Source organism: Gorilla gorilla, chromosome 23 (assembly GCF_029281585.2).
Source record: "Gorilla gorilla gorilla isolate KB3781 chromosome 23, NHGRI_mGorGor1-v2.1_pri, whole genome shotgun sequence".
NCBI lineage: Eukaryota > Metazoa > Chordata > Mammalia > Primates > Hominidae > Gorilla > Gorilla gorilla.
In genome coordinates, this window is record NC_086018.1 from 31,312,510 (window position 1) to 31,334,349 (window position 21,840).

The 21,840-nt window shown below is 48.0% G+C and overlaps 1 protein-coding gene across 7 annotated transcripts in view; it reads right to left on the minus strand.

The window, feature by feature from the left end:
• LARGE1 (LARGE xylosyl- and glucuronyltransferase 1) overlaps window positions 1-21,840 on the minus strand; it is a 759,370-nt gene that overhangs the window by 124,767 nt on the left and 612,763 nt on the right. For all 7 annotated transcript variants that reach the window (XM_055375362.2, XM_055375363.2, XM_055375361.2 and 4 more), the window contains one exon: window positions 15,187-15,465. In XM_055375362.2, the coding sequence (XP_055231337.1) occupies window positions 15,187-15,465 (279 nt within the window). The remainder of the gene's footprint in view (window positions 1-15,186; window positions 15,466-21,840) is intronic.

Consider the following 21,840-nt stretch of genomic DNA (forward strand, 5'->3'; position numbering starts at 1 on the left):
TATTATTATTATTATTATTATTATTATTATTTGAGACAGAGTCTCGCTCTGTTGCCCAGGCTGGAGTGCAGTGGTGCGATCTCGGCTCACTGCAAGCTCCGCCTCCCGGGTTCACGCCATTCTCCTGCCTCAGCCTCCCGAGTAGCTGGGACTACAGGTGCCCGCCACCACGCCCAGCTAATTTTTTGTATTTTTACTAGAGACGGGTTTTCACCGTGTTAGCCAGGATGTTCTCGATCTCCTCACCTCGTGATCCGCCCGCTTCAGCTTCCCAAAGTGCTGGGATTACAGGCGTGAGCCACCGCGCCCGGCTGGACCAAGGAGTTCTTAAAACAATCTAAATAACTCAGAACCTTGCTATACAATGGGAAGCCCTGTGAACATAAGTGACTTGCAGCCAGACAGCAGCAGCTTCCAAACCTGACTGTTCCTCTCTCTCCTGACTTCCAGCACATTCTGCAACCTCTCCCAACCACAGGTTCCCCATCGTAAATGGAGATAATAAAGGCTTATCTCTCATCTCTCAGGGCTCTAGAGCCCAAAGCAGTGCCCGACTTAGAATTAACTCATTAACAAACAAGTCCCCTTCCCCTGTCACAGCTGAGCCTACTGGTGCATCCAAGGCAAGAGAATGGGGGAGAGTGAAGGAGGATTCAGAGAAGTCAACATACTACTTACAACCAGGGAAGACTTCTGCTTGCTCATCTACAGAAACAGAACTTATGAGATCTCGGTCTCTAGCCAGCCCTCTGAGTCCCTCTTTGTGTCAAAAACAATTCAGGTGTTGCTCACAGAGTAAATTCACCTCTTCCAGCGTGGCAGAGCTAACCAGTGGGGAAACTGTGAATTTGATAAAGGTTATCCTCCAAAGCCCCCCACAGCCTCCTCTTCTGTATATCTTTTTCCCCCGAGCCCCTCCTCTCAGCTCACTCAGGTATATGGGTAGTTCGTATCCTCTTTTGCTCCAATCTGGCAAAACTGGCGAGCAGGGGAGGGGATGTGAGTGAGCAGTGAGGCTTCCTATGCCAAATGAAGGGGTAGGGGTGGGTGCAGATGGTAGGCTTGCCCGGGTTCTGCATAAACCAAAGAAACAGCATGGACGGAAGGGCAGAGTATTAGCTGGATGGGTTTCCCTGGTGCTACGGTGGCGTGGAATTACCAATCCTCAACCTGGCCCTGGCTGTTGATCTCTTTCACATACATACACACCTCCCTCCCTCCATCTCATTCTGTCTTTTTAACTCCATCCTTTCCTCTAGAGGAAAGTCCCTGTAACCAGGGAAACAGCCCAGGTTCCCGGCATGAAGAGATTACGGGAAAGTGTCTCGGAAGACATAAGGAAACACCGTGCACTGCCTAGTTCTGATAACTTCACCTCCTCGGAGTCACAGTGGTTCACATTCTAGAGGCAGGCTGCTCGTGTTTGCATCCTGGCTAACTACTTAATTAATCTCTTCGTTCTGCAATTTCCGTATCTGTAACATGGAATATCTATAAAATGGGAGTCAGGTAGAACGAGAAGAGGAGCCAGCAATGGGAACTCCTGGGAGGGACCAAGAAGACTGAAGAACCACAAAGAGACTGCGATGAGCACCTAAAAGCCAGGAGAAAATAAAACGTGTGCCATGGAGGAGTCACCGGCAGTTGGAGGTGGCTGAGAAGTCAAATGAGATGAGAGCTGGGGGCTGGCAGCTGGGTTTGGCAACATGGAGGTCCCTGGTGGCATCTTCCCTGACTGCTAGCATCTAGGGCACCAGGTGGGTGTGAGGGCCATGGCCATTTAGAAGTTCCCTTCCCAGCTAGGCGCGGTGGCTCACGCCTGTTATCCCAGCACTTTGGGAGGCCGAGGCGGGTGGATCACCTGAGTTCAGGAGTTTGAGACTGGCCTGACCAACATGGTGAAACCCTGTCTCTACTAAAAATACAAAAATTAGCCAGGTGTGGTGGTGCATGTCTATAATCCCAGCTACTGAGAAGGCTGAGACAGAAGAATTGTTTGAACCTGGGAGGCAGAGGTCGCAGTGAGCTGAGATTGCGCCACTGCACTCCAGCCTGGGCGACAGAGCGAGACTCCATCTCAAAAAAAAAAAAGAAGTTCCCTTCCTCACCTCTGGTTCTGCAAAAGTAAGTCAACACAGGGCAAGGCTGGATTGCTAATCAGGAAAAGGATCCATGTCACAACGCTGGCCAATTTAGTTTCATCTTAAGTGTCTAGAAAAATTAACCTATGTTGGTCCAGAGGAGAGGATATAAGGAAAACTCTATGACCAACACCTAACTCCTTCACAGTGAGTGAAGACCTGGGAGAAGAGACCCTTGTGGTCCAATCAGACCCATCCTGGAGTCCCACAATGGTCAGGACTTGCCTGAAAATGGGATTCCAGTTACTTGCCAGTGTCCACCAAAGGAAGAACTCCCTAAATCCTGTCTGTCTACCCTTATGCATTCTCCTCTATTCAGCATTCCCTGAAATAACTTCCTCCTCTCTCACTGGTGCGTGCTTAGGTATTGTGCTATGGTGTCCCCCAACATTCATGTGTTGGAAGCTTAATTCCCAATGCAGCAGCAGAGGTGGGGCCTTATGGGAGGTGTTTAAGTCATGAGGGCCCCACCCTCATGAATACATTAATGCTATGATTAAAAAAAAAAAAAGCTTGACAGAGAGAGTTTGGTCCCATTTTTTTTTTGCCTTTCCACCTTCTTCCACGTGAGAACATGGCGTTCCTCCCCTCTGCAGGATGCAGTGTTCAAAGAACCACCTTGGGGCCGGGCGTGGTGGCTCACACCTATAATCCCAGCACTTTGGGAGGCTGAGGTGGGGGGATAACCTAAGGTCAGGGGTTCGACACCAGCTTGGCCAACATAGTGAAACCCCGTCTCTATTAAAAATACAAAAAATTAGCCAGGCATGGTGGCACACACCTATAATCTCAGCTACGCAGCAGGCTGAGGCAGGAGAATCATTTGAACCAGGGAGGCGGAGGTTGCAATGAGCTGAGATCGTGCCACTGCACTCCAGTCTGGGTGACAGAGTGAGACTCTGTCTCAAAACAAAAACAAACACAAACAAACAAAACCCACAAAGAACCATCTTGGCAGCAGAGAGCAGCCCTCCCAGACAACGAATCTGCCACCAAGTTTGTTCTGACTTCCCAGCCTCTAGAACCATGGGGAATACATTTTCATTCTTTAAAAATTACCCAGTCTCCAGTATTCTGTTATAGCACCACAAAATGAACTAGGACATATTACAAACCCAATCTGATGCCATATTCAAGAAAACAAAATTAGAAAAATAATCCATCACTGAGGTTAAGAAAAGGAGAGAGCACAGTCAAGTTTAAACAGGGACAAAGGATTCTGGAAGTATCTCTTTTTTGTGTCTTTCTATACTGGTGGGTTTGGGGGGCAACCTCAAGCAGCTGCAGGGCCAGGCCAGTGATGTGGATAATGGTGCAGGCTGATGGGGAGAGAGCACGATGCTCGATGGCAAAGGATGCCAGGCTTCCGTGTCGAGGAGACAAAAGTGAGGGGGGAGAGCAGGGGATGGGATAAACAGAACAGTCCATGCCTAGCTGCTCCTCAATTCCAGCTGTGTGCCTGACATATGGGATTGGAGCCAGAGTCTGATATTTCAAGAGGAGCCAACTGAAATTATCTTCAACACACCTGATGGCTGGGTACCTCTCATGGCATGCCAGTTTGAAGGGAGGCTGAACAGTGAGAAAAAAAGAGCATGATCTTTTTAATCGGATGATGTAGATTCCATCTTAATTCCACTACTTCCCTAACTGTGCAATCATGGGCCATTTTCTTAACACCCTGGGCTTTTGTTTCCTTATCTTGATAATAATAAATGCTTTATGGACTTGGTGATTAAGAGAACTAAGATAATATATTCATCAATTAATGAATATTAATGAAGCCAACACTACACGTTGGGCACAGAGCTAAATGAACACATATAACTTTGTCCATGCATAGCTCACAGTGTAGGGAGGGAGGAAGACAGAAGCATACTCCTCTCTGTGTGCAGAGTCATGGAAGACTTCTCATCACTGAGATGTGTTCTAATCAAGAAGCAGGAGTTAGCCAGTCAGGAAAGGGTGTTCCAGGTTATTTGCAAAGCTCTGATAACGAGAAAGCATATAGGATTGGAGAAACTGAATTTCTCAGCACCTGCCTGGTATACTGTAGGTGGTTCATAAATTATAATAAATGCTTACATGCATTGAGTTTCAAGCCCCATGCTAAGTGCTTTATATGCATTACTTCTCTTAATTATTGCAACCTATGACTTACATACTCATATTTTCAGTTTAATGATAAAGATATTAAAGTTCTGAGAGGTTAACAAGTAACTACCACACAGCTAGTAGTTATCATCATCATCATATAATGATATTAATGAAGTCTGCACCAGCTTAAAATTAAGCAGGAAAGATCAATAACCACAAGATGTATTGGGACCAAGTCTGTTAATGCAGTGATTGTGTCTGTCTTCCCAACCCTGCAACTGGAACAATGAACTTCTTTGAGTTCATGGGTCAAGGCAGTAGTGGGAGAGTGGTTAGGAATGGAAAAAAGGGAGAAGGCAGGAGGCTACGATCTGTGTACCTATGCTTCTTAAATGCAATCTCATCCACATGGCAGATTCCACCTTGAAGGAGCAAAGTGGGGCGGAGGTCAGAAAACAAAGAGTATTATGAGATTGGGAACATGTGTACTGATCCTACACGTCACTGGCTTATACTGAGCCTCCTAATACTGGCTATTTCCTTTCATTACCACCCATGAGTCTCTCAAACTATTATAATCTGTCTTTGACTCTGTGGATCTGGCCAAAGTCAGCAATGTCCCCTCACTGTCAAGTCTAACACATTTATCCATTCTCACCTTGTTTGAATTATCTCTGCATTTAGCACTAATGACCACTCCTACTAGCCTTATTTCAAGAAGCCCATCCCATAATTCTGAAGGCATCTTTCTACTCTCTCTTTTCTCACCAGGATGACTGACTTTCAGCCCACTGGATGCTGGTAACCATTTGGGACCTCTTGTGGCCCCTACTCCTCGGGCAGGGGTTGGGGAATTCCCCATCTCTGCCACTCAGGTTTCCACGCCTGTAACAGAAATGCCCGTGCTGACTTCTTTGCGGTGTTGCAATAAATGGCTGAGGCCAATGCTGACAAGTGACAAACTATTGGGAATCGCAGGGCTGAAGGCACTGGGGCTGCTGTCAGAACGCTGGGAGAGAACCAGACTTGTCAGCTCTCGGAGCCCTGGGTTTCCACAGCCCTGTTCTGCAGCATCAAATGTCAGAGAGCCCACTGTTTAATCAAACCTGAGTCGTAAGAAATCCATGTGGTTCTCATACAAGTTCCCAGGGACTCCTATGAAAGTTATATTAAAAGGGGATAGGAGGAGATAAAGAAACCTGTGCTGGAGTGTGCATCTGTTTCAGAAACCCTGGAACAGCATCGATTTCTCTCAAGATTTGGTGCATAGCCAATTAGAAAAACCGGTCTCCCCGCACCTCCCTTCCCCACCTCCATGGGCCTTGATGTGTCTCCTTTCATGCTCCCCTTCATGTTGGGTCTGCATCTTCTTTGGGACTGGTTCATCCTAGACTGTTTCGCTCACTGATGGTGGCTGCCTGTGCATGTACCTCTCAGCCCTGCTGGGCTTGAGGTCTGGGGTGAGCCTCTGTTCATGGTTACGTTTCCAGGTCCTGCACAGTGCCAGGCAAACAGTAGGCACTCAGTAAGTGTATAGGGAATGGAGGAATCTATTTGTAACTGCCCTATGCGGTAGAGAGGATGGGACTGTGAAGAGGGCTCTTTGGAAATGACAAAGACCTGAGTTGACATGATAGCTCTGCCACTTAAATACATACGACCTTTGGGCAAACTTAACTTCTGTGTTTTAATCTCACTTGTATAATGGGAATAAAAGCACTTATCTTTGACTAGGTTGTCCTAAAAAAGATAACATTTGCCCAGGGCCTAGCACAGCACCTGCCATGAGAGAGGGCACTTATAAACAGTGTTTTTTTCCTTCCTGGGTCCTTTACAGACGGTCATGCACTCATATTCTCGTGGATGCTCGTAAGAAGTGGATCAGCCAGTGGGGGTTAAAGAGAAAGCAGAGGCCTGGGTCTGAGATGCACCATCATTTTCTTATTTTAGCTTACTCCTGGCAAGGTGTGTGGGCATGAACCAGCGAGCTAGTGATGTGTGATGAGAAGCAGTAGGGCCAGTGCAGACACAGGTGTGATCAACCAGTGAGAGGCAAAGAAGGGCACACGTGTGTGTGTACATGCGTGTGGGTGCCTATGTGACTTTGGGAGACTACGAGAAGCCCTCTTGTCTCCAGCTGTCCCTCATAGCTGTTTAAACTGACTAGCTTCAATAGTGCTAGACGTAAGCACGGCTTTTGACCAAGGCAATGGGAAATCATGTGAATGACACCTGAGGATTTAGCAATCTACCTCAGGGTGACAATACATGGGCAGAGAGGAAGGAAGGAGCCATCTGTGCTGTTCACTCTGGAGGCCACCTCAGCACAGCCCTGTCCTCCTCTTGTCTCATCCCTAAACATAAAAGCCAGGGAATAGGGTTTGCTCGATTCTACTCCAGTTGTCTAGGAAATGAGCTCTTGGCTGACTGGCTTCCAGGAGCTATGTGGGGACAACAGCAAGGACTTGCAAATGAGGGAGACAGGGCAGCCCACAGAGTGCCACTGTAGAATACACATATAATACATGAGGTCAGACATGGGCATGTCATCTGAGAGCCAGATGGGCTCACAGGCATGAGCAAGATCCGGTGATTCCTTAATGGGTGGCATTAACATTTCCAGAGGAAGAACCTGTCAGTCAGAGAGGGGCAGGTGAGAAAGAGAAGCTAAGAAGGAGCTTTTGGGGTAAATTTTACAAATAAAAAGTAGTAATGATTGCCATAGTTTACTGAGCAACTGACCATGTACGAGGCTCTGTGCTAGAGACTCTGTCTCCACCATCTCAGGTAATGCTCAACATTCCTGTTTAATTACCCCACTGTCCTGATGTTTACTGTTAGTAATAATAGCTAAACATTGTAGAGCACTTCCCATGTGCTGCCACAGAGTTAAATGCTGGCTGGGGATCACGGGGGCCTGGCACTAAGGAGGGCAGCTGTGCGGCAGACTGCCTGGATTCAGATCCCACTTGCATGGACACTCACCAGCTCATACTCTTGAACACGTTACATCTTTGTGCCACAGTTTTCTCCTCTGTGAGCTGGGGACTGTATTAGCAGCTGTGCTGTGTGACTTTGTGAGAACTACATGGATTATCTGGTGCAAAGATTAAAATAGTTCCCTGGTGTATAGGATACATTTGGCAAATACAAGCCATGATGACGGTCCTGGCCATCACGATGAAGATAAAATGGGCCTATCGGGCAACTGGATCAATAAACAGGCTAAGCATAGAACACCTATGGATAAGCCTAAGATGAGCCAGTTATCCTTTTTCTTTTTTCTTTTCTTTTCTTTTTTTTTTTTTTGAGATGCAGTTTCTCTCTTGTTGCCCAGGCTGGAGTGCAATGGCGCGATCTCATCTCACCGCAATCTCTGCCTCCGGGGTTCAAGCGATTTTCCTGCCTCAGCCTCCTGAGTAGCTGGGATTACAGGCATGCACCACCACGTCCAACTAATTTTTGTATTTTTAGTTGAGACGGGGTTTCTCCATGTTGGTCAGGCTGGTCTTGAACTCCCAACCTCAGGTGATCTGCCCACCTCGGCCTCCCAAAGTGCTGGGACTACAGGTATAAGCCACTGCGCCCAGCCCGCCAGTTATCCTTTTAGTACTGCTGTGCCCTTGGGCATGTTACTTAGCCTGAACGTCCTCATTTGTAAGATGAATTGTGGTGAGCCTTAATGGTAAAATACAGGTGAAAGGGCTCATAACAGTGCTTGGCGCATAGTAAGTGCTCAGTAAATGTTAAATGTTATAGATACTCTAAGACAATGAATGGGCCCAAGGAAATGTTACCCGGTAATGCCTCTGGGCAGGCAGCCAGTCAGCTTTGCCTGGTACCACCTCTACCTGGCTTTGTTCACATGTCTGCACTCATTCAACAAGTATTTATAGAACAGCCATGATGTGCCAGGGAAAATGTAAGGGGGTAGGTGGTTAGATGTCAAGCTGGGGAGAAAAGAGTCGAACAGAAATCTGGCATTCCTACGCAGTGTCAGAATACAGCCTCTACCCAGTGTGGCATATTTGTCCTCAAGAAGGAGGCTGGGCGTGGTTGGTTCACACCTGTAATCCCAGCACTTTGAGAGACAGAGGTGGGCAGATCACTTGAGGTCAGGAGTTTGAGACCAGCCTGGCCAACATGGCAAAACTCCATCTCTACTGAAAAATACAAAAAAATTAGCCAGGTGTGGTGGCACGTGCCTATAATCGCAGCTACTTAGGAGGCTGAGGCAGGACAACTGCTTGAACCTGGGGGGCAGAGGTTGCAGTGAGCCAAGATTGTGCCACTGCACTCCAGCCTGGGCGGCATAAGACTCCGTCTCAAAAAAAAAAAAAAAAAGAAGGGTTTGTCCCCAAGAAGGCAAAAGGCAGTGAGGACAGTAGAGATACTTTACACTTTGGGCATGGATTAAAGATGAGGATTCCTTATGCCTATAATCCCAGCACTTTGGGAGGCCGAGGTGGGCAGATCACCTGAGGTCAGGAGTTCAAGACCAGCCTGGCCGACATGGTGAAACCCTGTCTCTACTAAAAATACAAAAATTAGCCAGGCGTGGTGGCAGGCGCCTGTAATCCTAGCTACTCAGGAGGCTGAGGCAGGAGAATCGCTTGAACCCGGGAGGCAGAGGTTGCAGTGAGCTGAGATCACGCCATTGCACTCCAGCCTGGGGACAAGGGCGAGACTTCGTCTCAAAAAAAAAAAAAAAAAAAAAAAGATGAGGACTCTGCAGGGTCAGTGAAAGGGGTCAGAAACCTGTACCAGTCTCATGAATGTGGAAAGTCTCAGCAGAGTGAAGCTGTCCAGGTCTTGGAAATGCCACGATGTCTCACGTCTTCCTCTCTCCTCATTTAGAGACCTTCAGTGTGCACCCACATTGGGTCATTTGCTTGTTAGTTTGAGCTCCTGTATCTCTCAGCCTCATATCTGTGTGAATCCCGATGCTAGCAATGGCACATACAGCTGCAATGACCACCAGGCTGTAAACCTGAGGGCCAGAACTTTGTCTCCCCTGTTCACTGTTCTAGCCCCAGCACCTGAAACAGTGCCTGGCCATGCAGAGGCATGGAACAAAGAATGTTTCGGGCATTCCTGGGTGCTTTGCAAATACTATTAGCTCTTATCTTCTCAGTTCCTTAAGAACTGGGGAAGAGGAAAAAGCAGTATGATTCCCACTTCACAGATAAAACAAGTTAGAGAAGTTAAGTGCCTTTCCCAAGGTCAAATAAATTCTAAATAAAGAGTACTCAGCATCAGTCAGTCATGGTGGCTCACGCCTGTAATCCCACGGTTGTGAGAGGCTGAGGCAGGAGGACTGCTTGAGCCCAGGAGTTTGAGACTAGCCTGGACAATATGGTCTGGGTTATGTTTATTTTTCTAAAAGGAAATTAAAAAATTAGCTGGGCAAGGTGGTGTACACCTGTAGTCCCAGCTACTTGGGAGGCTGAGGCAGGAAGATTGTTTGAGCCCAGGAGTTTGAGGCTGCAGTAAGCTATGATTGCACCACTGCACTCCAGCCTAGGTGACAGAGCAAGACCCTGTGTCTAAAGAGAAGTACAGGAAAGAAAGAAGAAAGAAAAGAAAAAAGAAAAGAAAAGAAAAAAGAAAGATGGAAAGAAAGAAAAAAGGAAAGAGAGAGAGAGAGAGAGAGAGAGAGAGATGGGGAAGCAGTGGCTCTTGCCTGTAATCCCAGCACTTTGGGAGGCCTGGGTGGGCGGATCACTTGAGACCAGGAGTTCAAGACCAGCCTGGGCAACATAGCGAAACCCTGTCTTTACAAATGGTAAAAAAAAATTGGCCCAGCATGGTGGCGCATGCCTATAATCCCAGCTACTGGGGAGACTAAAGTGGGAGAATCCCTTGAGCCTGGGGAGGTTGAGGTTGCAGTGAGCCATGATCGCACCACTCCACTCCAGCCTGAGCAACAGAGTGAGAGAGAGAGAGGAAGCAGCATGGAAAGAAAGGAAGAAAAGAGAGAAAATGAGAAAAGAGAGAAAGAGAAAGAAAGAAAGAGAGAGAGAAAGAAAGGAAGGGAAGGAAAGGAGTGGAGGGGAGGGGAAAAGAGGGAAGCGAAAGGGAGGGAGAGTCCTCTGCACTGAAACGCAGGTCTGAATGACCCCCAGGGACAGCAACATCACCTACAATGTAGCATACTGCCTGGCACATAGTAGATGCTCACTACACAGTTTTTGAAAGAATGAGTAGTATCAACATATAGTTTCTCATTTTCAGAAAGCGAAAAAATTGAGATGGTCACATGAAGCTACCCAGGCTGCACAGAAGGTGGCAGAGTTTGCAATGGCGGGGGTTGGGTTGGGGCAGGGGCCTAGCACAGAAGTCCAATACTGAATAGGCCAAGGGGCAGAAAATGAACTCCTGCTGGGCACCCGCCATAGCCCCACAGGAGGCTATCATTAGCTCCTATATTAATTGAGGAAGTGAAAGAATGAGGAGATGAAGCAAGCAGCCCCAAGTCACACACTTGATTAGTGTTGTGGAACCTGGCTTCAAAGGCAAGTCTGCGCAACTTCTGCCATGCCCCGCTGACTTTCGCCTGACATTTCTGAGATCAAGAGTGAAAGCTGTACATCCAGGAGCTCATTCTTCAGAAAAAGTAGATGAAGGGGCTGGAAGGAGATTTTAGTAAAACTCTGCAGCTATCGTCCATGCATACAGCTTATTCCATTATTTTCCAATTGATCTGTTTGTTTTGGCTGTAATATTAGCTGGTTGCTAAGCAACTGCTCAAAGAGCTAACATGCTGAACTTTTTTTGGTAACCAAATAGAACCCCAGAAAAGGTGATATAAATCAGTGTTTGGGGGTACAAGCCGAGGGCTGCCGGTCGGCCTGCTCTGGTACCCTGGGGGTTTGGGAGTAACCTGGCCCCTTCGACAGAGTGAGCAGGCTGGCATGGAGGAAGGCTGCTTTCCTTCTCCTCTAACGCTAACATTTAACCTCTCTGGGGCCTCAGTTTCGTCACCTGTAATGGTAGTTACCTTAAAGAGCAGTGTGAAGAACAGAGGTAATGACAGAGTGCAGCTGGCAGGGTTTCTGGCGCATGGTAAGGGCTCAGTAACTTGTAACTGTCATCATTTTTAAGTAATTAACAAATGTGTTTTTTTGAGATAGGGTGTTGCCCTGCTGTTCAGGATGGAGTGCAGTGGCACAATCATGGCTCACTCTAGCTTCAACTGCCTGGGCTCAGGAGATCATCCTGTCTCAACCTCCCGAGTCGCTGAAACCACAGGCATGTTCCACAATGCTCAGCAATTTTTTTTCTTTTTTTTGGAGATGGAGTCTCACTCTGTTGCCAGGCTGGAGTGCAGTGGTGCGATGCCGGCTCACTGCAACCTCTGCCTTCTGGGGTTCAAGCGATTCCCCTGCCTCAGCCTCCCGAGTAGCTGGGACTACAGGCATGCACCACCATGCCCAGCTAATTTTTGGTATTTTAGTAGAGATGGGGTTTCACCATGTTGGCCAGGATGGTCTCGATCTTCTGACCTCGTGATTCACCCGCCTCGGCCTCCCAAAGTGCTGGGATTACAGGCGTGAGCCACCGTGCCTGGCCAATTTTTGAAATTTTTTGTAGAGATGGGGTCTCACTATATTGCTCAGGCTGGTCTCGAATTCCTGGGTTCAAGCAATTCTCCCACCTCAGCCTCCTAAAATGCTGGGTTACAGGTGTTAGCCACTGCACGTGGCCAATATTAATATCTTGACAGAGCTTGGGTACAGAATTTTATGGGAGATCAGTGCTGAGAAAGTCAGTTTCTAGAAGGGTCTGGGGGCTTCACTGGAGTCCTCAGCTGCCACAGCAAACAGCACCCTTAACCTCAACTCCCACCAGTGATGCTATGGTGTGCACAAGGGGCATCCATTGGTAACGTCTGGGTCAGAAACGAATCCATCTACTCACCAGAAAAAATGTCCCTGAAGCCAAGGGTAAGTTGATATGATTATGTCATATGAAAAGAACAGTGTCTGCTTATTTGGGGCTTCCGAGAGAATGACATTCCTCATTGATTCTCATAAATACTTAGGTGCCTAGGAATTGTCTAGGTCAGAGGTTACACTCTGGTAGTTTGGGGTGGGGGTGTGAGGGTCAAGGCAGCCTGAAGGCATATTTTGTCGGCCTCAACAGCATTTGAAATGATTTTTTTGCTCCAAATCATCATCTAAAAACAATTTTTAAAAATTAGTTGCCAACATTAAAAAAACATTTTATATGAAAATCCAGATTCCCAACTCCTCTTGAAAAATATGAATACCTAGTAACCTTCCCTGCCTCCCTAAAGCAATAATGGCACGATTGTGTGGAGAGATGACTGGCTCCCTGAGACCAGGGCTCCGGTCTCTCTATTGAATTGTACTCAGCATTCTTGGGAAAAGTCTGGGAAGAAAGTAATAAAGTTTTAAAAGCAATTTGCAATATTTCAAAACCCCTGAGGGGAACCACATACCTTCTTGTGATAAGGTAGCTAAGGCCAACTACCACCTCAAGTGACTCTGCATTAAGCAAATGCTAAGTAGAAGGGCACACTAGCTACCTCACTTCAAGTAGGGTCTGGATTAGCAGTGAACGATGTCTTTAATTAATAAAACATAGAAAGACAAAGAAAAAAAACTGTTCATACGTATTGCTTTTTAAAACATGATGCCCATGAGGTCAAATAATTAAATAGTCCCTGCACAGGGAGTAGAGACCAAAGACTCATATGGGGCCAGCTCACTTTCAACTGGCTGGAGCAAAGAAGAATCCCAGAGGGGTGGAGGGTGGGCAGGGGTCCAATACTGAAGCCTCTTTTCTTAGTCTAGGGTGACACTCACTCCCATCATCTATCTGTTCCCTTGGGAGCCTGTCATCCCGGAAGCTGCCCAAGTTTCAGAATCTGCAGGCATCAGAGGCTGCAAGCCCCGTCTGGCCACATGGGGGCACCCTGGCTCCACACACTGGATTCTAAGACCCAGCAGGCACTGGCACAGGCGCTGGGGCTGGAGGGAGCGCTCCGTTTCTGCAGCCTGGCGGGTCAGGGGTTGAGGCTCATGGTGCTGGGTACCACAGCACCTCCCATTGCCGATTCAGGGTCATGCTGCCTAGGGGTCGCTGACCCTACTGTTTTTAACAGAGTCTGGTAGGGACTCCTCCCGCCCCAGGGGAGGGATTAACACTAGGAAACCCGGAGATGTCCCTGGAAGGACACGGACTCAGAAGCTGGAGAGAGAACACAGGCTGCCTGACCTTGCTCCAGACAGCGCAGGGCACAGAGGGTACGCAGGCTAAACCTACGCTTTGGCTTCCCGACAGACAGTTTAAAGACTCCTAGAAGCTCTTTTAAGAGAGAAAGAGACAGAGGCAGTAAGAGAAAGATACTAAGAGACAGAGTCAGAGGGAGGGAGGGAGAGCAAGAGAACAAGAGAGAAAGAAATCAGACCTTGCCTGGTTTGGGACAAACAGAAACCCCAGCGCAGCCAACAATATGTAGCAGGGTGACCGGCAGACCTGGGGCTGCAGACGCTGGTTCACACCCTGGTGTGAGCTCTCTGGACTTGAACTGTTATTTTGCTTCTCTGGGCCCCACTCTTCCTCCCTGTAGAATGCAGGTAGCTATACCTGCCTCTGGGGTTTGATGTGTAGAACCAATGGGATGATATATGCAAATCACCTCTCATGGTACCTGGATCTAGGCAGGCACTCACTAGGTATAGGCATAATTCATGCTGACCAATGGCAGTAAATAAAGGATTTTTTTAAATGTCATTGGACCATGATACCATGTGACTTTAGTTTTCTCATGTGTGAAATGGGACCTTTGGGCCATATGACTTCCATGGCTCCTATCAGTCCGAATTGTGTACTATTCTGTAATAAACGCACTCTTCACACAGCCATCTAAGCCTTCCATAAGCTGAGTGCTTTCTCCAGCTGCTGACACCCCGTCCCATGATGTGGGGGGAGCTGGAAAGGGACACTGGAACTCACAGAAGCAGTTGTGATGGTGCTTATGCACTTGGCTCTGCAGTCAGACTGGCTGTTTCCACCCCAGTTTCCCTTTCCTAGATGAGTAACCCCGGGCCAACGGCTCCTGGTCTCGGTCCCACAGTTCCCCATTTAGAAAAGGAAGGTGATAATACTACCCACGGCAGGGACTTTGGGGGAGGAAATGAGATCCTACCTCTCAAGCACTCAGAACAGTGCCTGGCGCGCAGCAAACACTTCCATAAGCACTAGGCATCATCATCACTTAGATTTGTTTAAAAGACTGGGCAATAATCTTTCTTGGGTTATATGAAGGTTGTCTGGTCCAAAACCAGAAGAAGGAGGGTATGTTTTCTTCTATTTATTATTATTATTTTTTGAGAAGGAGTCTTGCTCTGTCACCGGGCTGGAGTGCAGTGGAGCAATCTCAGCTCATTGCAACCTCCGACTCCCTGGTTCAAGTGATTCTCCTGCCTCAGCTTCCCAAGTAGCTGGGATTACGGGCACGTGCCACCAAGCCCAGCTAATTTTTTTGGTATTTTTAGTAGGGGGGGGGTTTCACCATGTTGGCCAGGATGGTCTTGAACTCCTGACCTCGTGATCCGCCTGCCTCAGCCTCCCAAAGTGCTAGGATTACAGGCGAGAGCCATCGCGTGCCTGCCTGAGGAGGGTATGTTTTCATAGATGCTACAGAAAAAGCAATAGACTGGCAGACAAAAAGAGATGTTCCCTGGACCAAGCTCTGCCATCAACGTTTCCTTCTGCAAACTCAGGTTTCAGTCTGTTCACTGAGAACTCTATTGCTGGGTGGCTGTGGGCAGGTCCCTTCCTCTTTCTGGGTCTCTGCTGCCCCATCTGGAAAAGAAACCTGTTGGACTAGATGATGACCCTAAGGGTCTTCTGGTCCTGGCACTGCATGGCCCTATGTGCCTTCTGGCCTGATGGCCAGGCCCCTGCAGGTCCTTACCTGAGGTACTCATAGAGCCCATACATGGGCAGGAAGTCAATGTCAGACAGGAACATGTAGGGAGTGCTGATGTGCTTCATGGCCACGTTGCGCAGCAGGTTCACGGGGTAGAACTGGCCCTCCTTGTACACAATGTGGTAGCCCACGTTGTGGCGGCTCATAAGCACCTCAGAGCCCTGTGCGTAGCGGAGGAACTGCTGGGCCTCGGCGTCTGACAGGTAGAGGGCCAGGCTGATGGGCCCCTCCCAGTGCTTGCAGATGGCCTCCAGCATCTGGAGCCTGGAAGAGACAGGGAGGGTGAGCCGCGGGACCTGGGCCATCCATGCATCACCCACCGGGCCTGTTGTGGGGCTCTGCCTCCAGTGACACTTGATCAACCAGCTGTGGATCAAATCCCTGCTTTCAATGTGACTCACTCAGTTCCTTTACCTATAAAACAGGCATCAAAACACTTACCTTGCTGGTTCTCATCTTTCCCTGCTTCCAATTGAACATGTGATATCAAGTTGTATCCCACTATAAGCCTTGGACTCCTCGTTTCAAAGCCAGGTGGTGAGTATATTAAATGATCTGAAGATCCCCTTCCAGCCCCAAAGTCCTACACTTCTCTCTCCACAAAGGTATAAAAAAGCTCTGCTGATCTCCTAAGGCAGTGACCAGCCAGAGAGGACTTAGACAAACTTAGAGGCCGCTAAGTTACAAGGAACGGTAAAATAAACAGTAAACACAAGGGCTACAACTATAATTACAGATGTGCTGCAATGTGCCAGGAGCTTCCCAGAATTCTCTCAATAACCTCGAGCACTAGCTGTCATTCTCCCCATTTTCCTGATGGAGGAACGGACGTGCCGTATGTTCAGTCAGCTTGGCCTCTTACACTTAGAGGCCAGACATGTGTAGACAGGTACCCTGATGGGACCTTGGAGTCAGGGAGAAAAAAATAACACTAAAAAAGGGAATAGAAAAATATGTGAATGTTGGAAACAAAAGTCTACCTGGGGTGATGCTGTCTGCATCACTTGTCTTCAGAGCCCCTACTACCCCAGGGTGCCAGCCAACTTTGCAAGGCTACCTCAGAGATGCTGAGCCAGGGAGAGGGGGAAAAACAGAGCCCAGGGAAAAAATTTAAAAAAAAAGGTGTGTGTGGAGTTTTGCAACAGAGAGGGTTCTGCAAAGACGTTCGAAGATAAATCTATAAAGATATTTTCTTTCAAAGGCGTTAGAAGCGTCTGGTACATAAAATCTATGGCTAAGAAACAGCAAAAGCCTACTTGAATTGTTTTTCCTTACCCAGCAAGAGGTACGTAATCAGCAGTCTCCTGGTCAGAATGTCCACTTTATTCGGACGATTACCAGGAAATCGATTCCATGCATTTCCATGCTTCTAAACAAAAGGAAATGGGCACACCTATCTTGTTTCAATGGCCTTTTTGATGACTTCCAGAGTTTTCTCTCAGTAATACTGTTAAGTGGCACTGCCCAGATTTGCTTCCTCGTTCAATAGGGAGGATTAAGATATTCACCAGTGCAAAACGCTCTCCATTTCTCATCCATTATAATGCTTGCTAACCAAATTGACCAGAGACATTTCTTTTTTTTTTTTTTTGAGACGGAGTCTTGGTCTGTCACCCAGGCTGGTGCAGTGGCATGATCTCAGCTCACTGCAAGCTCCGCCTCCCGGGTTCACGCCATTCTCCTGCCTCAGCCTCCCGAGTAGCTGGGACTACAGGTGCCTGCTACCACGCCCGGCTAATTTTCTTCTTTGTATTTTTTAGTACAGATGGGGTTTCACCATCTTAGCCTGCATGGTCTCGATCTCCTGACCTCGTGATCCGCCCACCTCGGCCTCCCAAAGTGCTGGGATTACAGGCGTGAGCCACCGCACCTGGCCGACCAGAGCCATTTCTTAAAAAGGCACGCATTCTCCATGATGCCTAATTCCACTGAACTTTGTACTAGGCTTCTGCTGTGGGGGCCTGCCCTCTCCTGGGCTCTGAGGATCTGGAATTTTGAATTATGCCTCCTGCACCTGTTTTACCTTCTGCAAACGTGGGGGACTCTGCGCTTCACGAGAGGGCCATTTGTACAACTCCTCTGAGAATTGGAGAGCAAAAGGCAAGAATAATTTCTAGCATGTAGACATGAGACCTGCTGAAGGAAGTGGGCGGGAGGAGGGAGGTTTGGCTGGGCATGAAGAGAGGACCACTTCTCAGGATTCTCTCACTGGCTTGGTTTTTGCCTCTGTGTCTCAGTTTTCCAAGAAAGGAACCCCTCCCCTGCCCCGTGACCTGACACAGTCCCTCTCCTAAGCTCAGCCAAGAGTTTAGGGTAAGAACAGAGAGGCCAGGAGCGGTGGCTCATGCCTGTAATCCCAGCACTTTGGGAGGCCAAGGCGGGCAGATCATTGAGGTCAGGAATTCAAGACCAGCCTGACCGACATGGGGAAACCCCGTCTCTACTAAAAATACAAAAATATTAGCCAGGCGTGGTAGTGCACGCCTGTAGTCCCAGCTACTTGCCAGGCTGAGGCAGGAGAATCGCTTGAACCTGGGGGATGGATGTTGCAGTGAGCTGAGATCGCACCATTGCACTCCAGAGTGAGGCTCTGTCTCAAAAAAAAATAATAATAATAGAGAAAAAATACTCAAGGTTCTCAGAAGGTGCTATGCACATGAAAAATAAGTTGAGCTTTACAGATAACACAGCTGGATGTTGTTCTGTGGAACCTCCACAAGCGAGACGGAATGGTGACACAACGCACTGCTGTTTCTATGCTCCCCAGCCTCAATCCCTCCGATCTTTAGTTCCTTAGAACCAACTTTTCTGCCAGGACCTGAACAACTGTGACAAACTGAGGTTTCTAATAATGATGGTAATATTTAAAGTGTGATCATGATCTCATCCATCTCCCCCTTTACCTGCTGCTTGTCATGTCTTTGCCACACTGTGGCTATCATATTTAATCCTCATAGTAACTATAATATTGAGATTGTCACCACCCTCTTACAGGCAAGAAAGCTTAAGGGGGTGAAATAACTTCTTTCAAGTCACGCAGTTACAAAGTGAAGGACATAGATTCACATTCGGGTCTACCTCACCCCAAAGCCCGGATCCAGGTTATTATTTAATATGGATTGGGGTTAGGCTGAGAACAAAGTTCCCAAGTATCTTTGCTTCATTGCCTGTTTCCCCAAGTAAGAGCGTGTTCTTCTCCCGGTGTCAATGCCTCCCCACTCTTTCCCCTCCTCAGTCCCTCTTGGTATCTGTCTCAAAGTTCCACAATCCCCTTGGCCCTCTCCTCAGGTTCTATTTCTGCCTCTCAAATATGTCTTCACCTAATACATATTTGTTATTTCCAATGCATCGGATATACTATACAGACAAGGGGCCTGGGCACCAGCATTTCAGGAGCTTTTCTTCTAGTGGGGAAAAAAGACAATCAACAAACCAGAGTTTGATTAGGGAGGTGATCAGGTCATGAGGGTGGAACTCTCATGAATGAGATTGGTGCCCTTTTTCTTTTCTTTTCTTTTCTTTTTTTTTTTTTGAGACAGAGTCTCACTCTGTTGCCCAGGCTGGAGGCAGTGGTGCGATGTCGGCTCACTGCAACCTCCACCTCCCAGGTTCTCTCCCCTCGTCTGTTCCCTAAGGGTCGCCCCATGCAGTTCTTGCTGATGCCAAGCTCTGTGGCCAGACTTTCTTTTGCTGGATGAGTCCATGGAAGAGCTGACCCTAAACCCAGAAAGCCTGTCTCTGTCCCATGTTGGTTCCCACTTCCCCATGGAGCCCACCACTGCTTCACCTAGGGAGGGGTGGGCAAAGGCTCAGAAATGTCTGGCAGATCTAGAAACAGGTGGGGGCTACTCCAGAGAGTCCCGTCCTCACGCAGTCTCTGTAGTCATAAAGGAAAAGGCAGGGAGATGGCCAGGTCAGAAACCCAGAAGACCAGGGCTGGAAGGAATTCTAGAGCCTCAGTGGGACTAAGCAGCCCAGGCAGTGATCACTCAGTGTCTGCCGGGATGGGGAACTCACACCCACCAAGGCGGACCATTCTAATCTGGTGCACTGCCCATGAGGCAGGCTGTGTAGCATATCACACAGTAGGTTTTGGGGTCAGACAGGCCTGGATTTGTCCTCTGAGCTATGTCAGTATTCCTGGGCAAGTGACAGCTCTTTGAGCTTCAGTTTGCACATATGTATTTTGGGGATAATAATGTCTTTGGTAGATTACAAAATAGCTATCAATCGTCCCTTTGCCTCTGTCCATACTCTCTGGAAATAATCTCCCACATGAATCCTGGCCACATGACTTGCTTTGGTCCATGGGATATTAGCAAACATGACATGAGAAGAGGTGAGACAACTGGCTTGTGCCTGCTGCCATGTGAACTAGCCCTATACCACCTTGTCCTGGTGTTCCCATGGTCCCTGCTGATAGCCAGACAAACCCCCGAAAAGCTACCTAGTTTACGGCAGACACAGGAATGAGCCCAGCAGAGTCTAGCCCACACTGCCAATCCAAAGAATCACAAGCTCATTCCAGTTCTTGTACTAAGCTGCTAAGACTCAGGGCAGTTTGTGAAGCAGTAACATGTAGTTGGATTTGAGGGTTAAGTGAGATTATGATACAAAGTGTCTGGTGCAAAGCTAGATATACAGCAGGTACTCAGTATATGACAGCTGTAATTTCCTCCTTAGGTTCTATTTCTGCCTCTCAAACATGTCTTCACCTAATAAATATTTGTTATTTCCAATGCATCTGGTATACTATACAGGCAAGGGGCCTAGGCGCCTGCATTTCAGGAGATTTTATTCTAGTGGGGAAAAAAGACAATCAACAAACCAGAGGTTTGATTGGGGGGTGATTAGGTCATGAGGGTGGAACTCTCTTGAATGAGATTCGTGCCTTTTTTTTTTTTTTTTGAGACTGAGTCTCACTCTGTTGCCCAGGCTGGAGTGCAGTGGTGCGATCTCAGCTCACTGCAACCTCCACCTCCCAGGTTCAAGCGATTTTCCTGTCTCAGCCTTCTGAGTAGCTGGGATTACAGGTGTGCACCACCACAGCTGGCTAAGTTTTATATTTTTAGTAGAGATGGGATTTCGCCATGTTGGCCAGGCTGGTCTCGAGCTCCTGACCTCAGGTGATTCGACTGCCTTGGCCTCCCAAAGTACTGGGATTACAGGTATGAGCCACCACACCTAGCCTTCATGCCCTTTTAAGAGGCCCAGGGAGCTAGCTGGCTCCTTCCACCACGTGAGGACACAGTAATGAGGCACTCTCTGTGAGCCAGGAAGTGCACCCTCGCCAGACACCAAATCGACCGAAGCCTTGATCTTGGACTTCCAGCCTCCAGCACTGTGATAAATACATTTCCATTGTTCATATATCAAATAATTTATGGCATTTTGTTACAGCAGATAATGAGAAGGATCTGGCATTGTGAAAAGTCTGGGGGGAAAGCTTTCCAAGAAGAGGGAATGGCCCTTGGGGTAACAATGGGCTCAGCATGTTCGAGCAGGAAGAAACAGGACCAGTGTGGGTGCAGCACAGGACAGTGAGGGGCAGGGGTGAGATGAAGGTGTCAGGGGTTGTACAGATGCCAGGCTGGATGGGCCTTGAAGATCACAGCAGGCGGGTGGGACACTGTTCCACATGTAACAAGAAGTCACCTGAGGGTTTTAATGCCGTGACCTGATTTACATTTTTAAAACATCACTCTGCCTGTTACATGGAGAAAAAATTACCTTTCACTCTCTAGAACGGTCAGTGCTTTCAAATGTAAGCTTCTTTAAGATCACCTGGGGGGCTTCTTAAAAACCCTATTTCCAGGCACCACCCGAGATTCTGTTCAGGAGGTCTGGGGTGGGGCCTGAGAATCTGTATTTCTGACAAGCTCCCATGCAATGCTGTGTTGCTGGTCCCAGGAGCAGGCTTGAAGCAATGCTGTTCTAAAGAGTAGGGCTCTGTGAGCCCAGCCCATTCTCTCTCCTTTACTCAGAGAGAGCAGAGAAGCAACCTGTCATACCCATGAGGCCCCGCAACTGTAGTCAACACTTAACATCTTTGTCAAAAACACACTAAAGAACCAGGCTCTCCCTGGCGTGGTGTCAGAAGATAGGTGACCCCCTCGTGATCAGCTCCCTCTGTCCCTTTGCCATTGGTGTCTTCTGCTGGGACGGGAGGGAAGGGTGCTGAGCTGCTGAAGGAGAAGCAGATCTCCTGGCTTCAAGGCCATGGTCGCAACGTTCATTCTTTCTGAACAGAATTCCAGAGGGAGCTGGGTACGGGAGTGCAAAGGCCGGCTCTCCTAATTCGTTGTGGCATTCGTGTAGGGCCTACTTCTGACTCGAAGGTTTACAAACACATCTGAAATGTTTCTTAAATTAAAAATCAATCCAACAGGCACCAGTCAGCGTGCTGCATCATAATCGGATGTGTTGACAGAGTGGAAGTGGCTGCAGGAATTTCTACCATTCTTCATCAGCCTGCAGTGCCGCTTTATAATTTTTAATTGCGGCCTGCTAAGCACCTCTCATTAGGGCTTGGCATCCCTTGGGTTCTCTTGAGATACCGTCCTGATGGTGATACACGTCACAATACAGGAGTGGGTATTGTGTGTCTGCCACGCTTGGGCTGTCCATGCTTTGAAGGGA